The sequence below is a fragment of the Montipora foliosa genome, chromosome 11 (genome assembly GCF_036669935.1).
Source record: "Montipora foliosa isolate CH-2021 chromosome 11, ASM3666993v2, whole genome shotgun sequence".
Classification (NCBI taxonomy): domain Eukaryota; kingdom Metazoa; phylum Cnidaria; class Anthozoa; order Scleractinia; family Acroporidae; genus Montipora; species Montipora foliosa.
The window spans coordinates 18,567,410-18,574,909 of NC_090879.1; the positions used below are offsets into that span (position 1 = coordinate 18,567,410).

At 41.3% G+C, this 7,500-nt stretch overlaps 1 protein-coding gene across 3 annotated transcripts in view; it reads right to left on the minus strand.

Annotated features, from left to right (window-relative positions):
* The window catches only part of LOC137977761 (uncharacterized), a 40,441-nt gene that overhangs the window by 2,007 nt on the left and 30,934 nt on the right, over window positions 1-7,500 (minus strand). For all 3 annotated transcript variants that reach the window (XM_068825088.1, XM_068825089.1, XM_068825087.1), the window contains exons 5-6: window positions 1,599-2,501; window positions 1-444 (exon numbers count right to left, since the gene is read on the minus strand). The exon at window positions 1-444 is cut by the window's left edge. In XM_068825088.1, coding sequence (XP_068681189.1) covers window positions 293-444; window positions 1,599-2,501 — 1,055 coding nt within the window. In that variant the 3' untranslated portion in view covers window positions 1-292. The remainder of the gene's footprint in view (window positions 445-1,598; window positions 2,502-7,500) is intronic.

The following is a 7,500-nucleotide window of genomic DNA, read 5'->3' on the forward strand; positions in this document are numbered from 1 at the left end:
GAATCAGGATAGGTTGTTGCTCATTGTCACAAAGTCTCTCGAAAATAAATACAGCGTTAAAATAAAAAGAAAGGCAACTCAGGATTTGGTTATCTCATATTGTTGCTTTGCAGAGGGCAGCGAAGAAATGTACAAAAAATTAAAACCACGTGCACGGCCATTTTTCTACTTATAAAATCTCTTTGTTTAGCAACGATCCCGTTGCCGCTGTCGTCCGTGGTGGTTTTTGCAAACTCCCTAATATCCCAAGGCTAAGTGTTGAGATCTGGCAAAGGAGTGCACACTACAATCATTACTTCTGCACCACGTTGGGATTAAGCCATTTCTCAACATCCCTGATCTTCTTTACTTCGGCTGATGATATCTTGAACAATCTGATAGCTTGCAGACTGAGGCCAGTAAATGGTCGGCGCGGAAAGTGACGTAGTTGGTTCGGGCTCAAACCTGGAGCAAACAAAGACAAACAGCTTAATAGCGAATCGAAGGGCACGCGTGACATCATGAATCAGACTCAGACAAACAAACTGCAATGGTGGATGATTTTGAAGATTTCTCTAAGGGCAAAAGCCGGTGTTCCTGAAAAAAAAAACTCGTGAAACAAAAACTTCGCGTACACTCTCTGTATTTCCTTCAGAACACGCTTATGTTGGGGAATTCAGCGATTTGCATTCTATTTTAGACTTCGTGCGTTTCGCTTTTGCAGAATAGCGGAATAATTAAGACGGATTCCACCCAGAGTTCAAGCAAAAAGTGCAAAATCTATTTACGTAAAATCTGCTCATAGCGTGGTAACGTTTGGAATACTATTTAAAACAACTCACTTTATATCATTTTGGACATCACCCACATACTTCTCATGTTCGTTTACTTGAAGTGTGATTATTTCGTTTGCTTTTGCTTTGTTTTAGCTTTGCTTTTAATTTTCGTTTCTTGTATTCGTGTTTTCCTTTTGTGCGTTTTTCCTTCTTGTGACGTCGTAACTGCCCCTTGACTAATCCTTATCCTTAACAGATCCTTAAGACTCTAAAACATGGCTCCAAAATCAAAATAGTGGGACAGAGGCACAGAGTAAAAGAAGAATAAAAATTAAAAAGACGAATAAGAGAGGACCGGAAGAAAACACTGAAAAGAAAAGAAATAAATATAATAGAAGGAAACAACGGTGTTGAAATTATTTGCTACGGGCTGGGGCCTAGTGTGGGGAGCTGGGTCTTGCCAATTACCCATGGTACTTGGCGGAGCGGTTTGAGTGGGAAAAAAAAGGCAACGGATATTTTGAAAATCAGAGTGACGAGAATTTGTTGTGAGGCAGAGTAGTAGAGGAGCGGAGTAATAAAGAGATCGAGAAATTTTAATCACCCTTGGAGGATCCACAAATGTTTTAAGTGTCTGTCAGACTTTGTGACGCCAGGGCTTTCTGGACACGAATTAAATAAACCTTAGGTTTTAAGCTCTGAATCAGTGTTCGCAAGTTATGTCCGAAAACCGGGACGAAGACGATAACAAACGGAAAGGAGAACTGAAGGTGGTTGTTGGAGTTTTCCAGTTCACTGGAATATGTGTGTAGTATAGTCCTATATGCATAAGCGTTTTCTTACTTTCAACCTTCTTCCTTATGTCCTCCTGTGGCTTGAAAGGCTCATACTCGACACTTACGCCTCCTGGTTGGTTAGAAAGGTCAATCAGTTGGTCAGGTGTCAAATTTGTTCCTGGCATATTTCCTCGAACCCTCTGGAAGTACGCGTATTTGTGGTTCTTACTTTTTTTTTGCCAGTCGTCCCAGATCTTATCGATGAAAGCGTGATGAAGAAAAAACTCTGGAGCGGAAGCGGATTCTTGTGTGCACATGGTGGCACCGATCTGACAGTGTATATTGTTATGCAGTTCCGATCTCAGAGCCCGTTCAAACTCAATAAAGTCATCCATGTTCAAGACCTCTAACACATCTATCTCTTCAGGTGGATTTCCATTGAAATTCCGCATTAAGCAGTCTGGCCCACCACGCGCGTTATCTGGTCTCACTCGGCTCCAGGCGCCCTTTTTAAAAGGGCCGTCTAACACGCAGTTTTGACCAGTATCTTCACCATCTCCACCAAAGCCAGTGTCACTGTTCCAAACGCTATTTGGAGCTGTGCTAAACGGTTCCCTGGTATCTAGACTCCAGTCCCAGTAGGTCGCCGTAAAAGTGCAATCCGCTTTTCGCATGAGGTTCTCATATCGCAGTATGTAATAACGATGCCAAGGAAGAAAATGTTGCAGTCGATGAATACCTGTATTGAACAGCTCATAGTGCTCATTTATGAGCTGTTTGTATTCCGCCCTATAAGGACTACCGATTGCCGATACTTTCAATATGATACCTATGTGATTTTTTTTCTCTGCATCTGTCAATAATGTGAATTCCTTTCTAATTCGAACACAATTGACCAATTTGCCTCCAACACAGGTGCACCTTTGTCTACATTCATCATATGAAGTGCTTCCCTCTTCGCAACTTGTACCTAAAATCAAAATGGTAACAAAGACTTAAAAGAATATAGACATTAAACTTTTCTATTTCCAGCGCTTGAAAAGTACTCGCACATAAGCATCTCTTTTAGGAATTCACGAACCACGGAAACACAGTAAGAATTACATCAAGGGTAACTACCACTGAAGGTGGCCGAACACAGTTTTCAAGTGCCTATGCCTAATTAGCCTGCGAGCAGGCCCTCCGAGGGACTGGGGTTGGGGGTAGAATGAGAGCCTGCCCGCAAGGCTTTGTATTCTGAATGTCGCGTCCAAATTTTGGACGCAAAATACTGATTGGCTGAAATGAAATAACATCGTGACGTCACCAGTGACAAGCTCCGACAATAAGAAAGCCTCTTCGCTTCGCAGAGATGAGGTGGTCAGAAATGCGTCTGAGAAAATTGTAGAATGTTGCAATTTACCATAACTTTACATAATTAAAGGTCGGGCGACGCGATGCAATGGCTTCTCTACTGGAAGGAAGGAAGTTCTATCTCTGTTATCCACAGGATTGGGAAAAAGGCTTATTTCCCAACTGTTTTTCGTAGCGGCCAAAATACAACGAGGGCGACTTCATGTCACCGTGGTAGTTTCCTGTCCTCGACAAAGCATTATCGCTGATCACATTTGGACAAAAATGGGCCTTTCGGCTGCCTCTGTTGCTGATTTAACGATAGAGAACGATAGAGGGACTCTACACGATTTTAGCAAGTATTTGGTTAAGCCGAAAAGGCGACTCCACAAATGATTGCTCGATCTCCTCGTAACTCCGCAAATACTCAATAAACCTTTGAAATAAATTGGTGTAGGTATTAGAATATTGTAATGTATGTAATGTCTTGATTCATTAAAATAAATTAAAAAAGATAACCCCGCTTCGCTTTACCGAAATTTGGCAGCAGTTGTGGTCGACGATTCTCACACAGAGGAGATGCGGTCAGGGAAAACGAATTTCTCTATTACGATTCCCGTCGTTTGAAGTTTGTGTGCTTAATTTTTCCCTAACGAACGAAACATTTTTTCCGCGGAAGGGACTTCGACGAATTACCGTAATGAATATTCAGCTACGCTTTACAGCATCAGCAATAGTTGTTTTAGGCTTTTCTGGCAAAGTCTTCCTTCCTTTACAGTTTTTTTTTGAGTTTCTGCCTCGAGGAAATTGAAATACACAACAGGTGGCTTTCTGTTTTCTGTTCTTTTTTCAATGTTTACTTCGGGTGCGCGCTGATTGGCTAATTTTTGACAGCTCTCTCAGCGTGACATCAGGAGGCGGCATTCAAAATTCAAAGGGATGCGTGCAGGCTCTCCTTCTCTCCCACTGAGGAGAGAGAGCCTGCTCGCAGGCTAATGCCTAATTCACCATTACTTTTAAAGCATTTATGCTTTGGCGCCCGTTTTTTGCAAGAGTCAAGGTTAACCACAGAAGTATTTATTCTCGCATTTTGGCAAGGGTCTGTGCTGTTGCCATGGCAACGGGGCTGGTTAAAAACGTGGCTTAAAAAATGGTTTTTGCTTATTTAAAAAAAATCCAGTCGTTAGATTTTTTTCATCGTTTGCCCACTACGAATTGACATTGAATCCCTTCTGTCAACACTGGGTTTATTCTGACATAGGCGATTTTCGTAATTCGCCTTAAATCGTTTTCTGTATTATTAAAAATTCCCCATGTCAAAATTCAGATTTTTCGCGATAGATCATTCAAGTGGGTCCTGAACTATTATTTTGCCAAATTTCTTGAAATTCTAACGACTGGATCGTTAGAAATCAGCAAGTTTGTGCCAAAGCAATCGGTCTCAATTTGTCGAGCTACTGCGCATGCGTTGTATTTAACCGGGTTCTTTCGATTTCGAAAAATGCGAAAATTGCTAGGTTCTTTGCGTTGTTACCTTTTCTAACATGCATTTGTTATACAAGACTAAAGCCATCAACACACTGCGTTCAATTACGAAGAAAAATAGCAAAGATATAGCGGACATTGAGCAAATAAAATGATCGCTGTATCAAGGGCATGTTTGTTTTTGCAATCCTTGTGCGCGCGCTGAATCGCATCAGCAAGAGCGCGCGCGAAAACTGTGTTCGGCCACCTTAAAGGAATGTTAACCGACTGGTAACAGCAAGGCACAAATTTTCCGAAAGAACGGCCACGCGCTAGTGACGACGGTGACAGTGGTGGTAATGCCTAAGACATAAACAATTACACCTTTGCCTATGTTATTATGTCGGAAGTGGTTGTCCCTGTTTTATAAATAAATTACGAAAACCAACAACGCACTCAACCCACCGGTGACGACGGGTCCTCGAATCGTACCAGGGCTACAGTGATGGGAAGCTACAATCTTGGACAAATGAAATGGAACATTGAGACCACCCCTCCCCCCAAAATCAGTGATGGGAAAATGGCGCGTTTTGGCCTTCACACACTTTCATCCTTGACTTGGGGGAGAGGGGGCATTTCTGTTCCACTTTATTCTGTCCAAGATTGTCTATGAGCCCCTTCTTGCCGTTACCAGTAGTATATGGGGTAATCACGACACGAAATTTGCTCTCGTTCGCTCAAAAGTTACATCATCCGAGAGCACATCTCCCATTCAAAAAATAAACTGAGCAAGTGGCATTTCACGTTAACATAAATTGTAAACAACAAAGGGAATAAAACTATTGGGAAAAAAAAGAAAAAGAAAATGAAATCGGATGTAAGGAGGATTCGAACCTTCTGCCACAGGTTATCTACCCCATCCAACTATCCAACCTACCCACATTCAACGCTTTAGACTTTGCATCCGTGCGCTAACCATACCGAATACGCAAACTTGTTGAATTTTTAAGAACTGCATTTGCGCTCCCTTAAATTTGTTGGCGATATTTACCTGATCTATCTTCTGATTTTTCCACGCTGAAAAATAGAGCATGATTTACGTTCACAAAAGTGTTGATGGGCACGATTTGCGGGCTATCAGCAACGAATTTTGTCGATTTTTCACGATTTTATCGTCTGGCCAGAAAGGTGACAGAACAGATTGACACTTTTTTCCATTACTTGTTAACCGTGCTTAACCGTTGAAAAGCGTCTCAAAACAGACGTTAATCGTATAAAAAGTCTCGTGAATCGTGCCTTAAGCGTTTTAATGTCACGTAAAACCATTCAAGTGCTCTACAAAGCTTTAAAGGCGCTACTTTAATGCTTGAGTCTTTTGCCATTGCCTCGTTTAATCTCAGCGATGCGACCCTACATAGACCCTATAGTTTTATCGATTAACTCCCCAGAAATGCTTCCAGAGTAAGATCAGTAGTGGGCTTGAGAACTCTAACTCTTACTTTTGTTTCCTCGGGTATTCTTTTTGTCGATCACAATTTTTTCGTCAATTTTACGTAGTGTTATACCCTTATTCTTGATCGTACTGGCCAATTTTTACTTTAGGTTTGGCCTTTTTATACGCTTCGCTTCTCTTAAAATATCTTCCATGTAGTATCTCAACATAGCAACACTAGCGACGAGCGTGACTTCGTCAGAGGCCAGTGGTTTCGGATGATTAATGTGTTGACATATGACCTCTTAATTGACCAAATCTTGAATTGGTGACATCATAGCCTCCATGGACATGTCTATGAGCCCCTGCTTGCCGTTACCAGTAGTATATGGGGTAATCACGACACGAAATCTGCTCTGGTTCGCTCAAAAGTTACATCATCCGAGAGCACATCTCCCATTCAAAAAATAAACTGAACAAGGCCACACTGAAAAAAACTAAATGCAAGTGGCATTTCACGTTAACATAAATTGTAAACAAAACAGGGAATAAAACTATTGGGAAAAAAAAGAAAAAGAAAATGAAATCGGATGTAAGGAGGATTCGAACCTTCTGCCACAGGTTATCTACCCCATCCAACTATCCAACCTACCCACATTCAACGCTTTAGACTTTGCATCCGTGCGCTAACCATACCGAATACGCAAACTTGTTGAATTTTTAAGAACTGCATTTGCGCTCCCTTAAATTTGTTGGCGATATTTACCTGATCTATCTTCTGATTTTTCCACGCTGAAAAATAGAGCATGATTTACGTTCACAAAAGTGTTGATGGGCACGATTTGCGGGCTATCAGCAACGAATTTTGTCGATTTTTCACGATTTTATCGTCTGGCCAGAAAGGTGACAGAGCAGATTGACACTTTTTTCCATTGCTTGTTAACCGTGCTTAACCGTTGAAAAGCGTCTCAAAACAGACGTTAATCGTATAAAAAGTCTCGTGAATCGTGCCTTTAACGTTTTAATGTCACGTAAAACCATTCAAGTGCTCTACAAAGCTTTAAAGGCGCTACTTTAATGCTTGAGTCTTTTGCCATTGCCTCGTTTAATCTCAGCGATGCGACCCTACATAGACCCTATAGTTTTATCGATTAACTCCCCAGAAATGCTTCCAGAGTAAGATCAGTAGTGGGCTTGAGAACTCTAACTCTTACTTTTGTTTCCTCGGGTATTCTTTTTGTCGATGACAATTTTTTCGTCAATTTTACGTAGTGTTATACCCTTATTCTTGATCGTACTGGCAAATTTTCATTTTAAGTTTGGCCTTTTTATACGCTTCGCTTCTCTTAAAATATCTTCCATGTAGTATCTCAACATAGCAACACTAGCGACGAGCGTGACTTTGTCAGAGGCCAGTGGTTTCTGATGATTAATGTGTTGACATATGACCTCTCAATTGACCAAATCTTGAATTTGTGACATCATAGCCTCCATGGACAATCTTGGACAAATGAAATGGAACATTGAGACCACCCCTCCACCCAAAATCAGTGATGGGAAAATGGCGCGTCTTGGCCTTCACACACTTTCATCCTTGACTTGGGGTATAGGGGGCATTTCTGTTCCACTTTATTCTGTCCAAGATTGTAGTTCTCTCACCAGTTTAGCATCCCGCTTTTTTTGGCAGTGACATCAAATCATTAGACAAGGTTATCAAAGCTATAAATACCTCTATATGGAC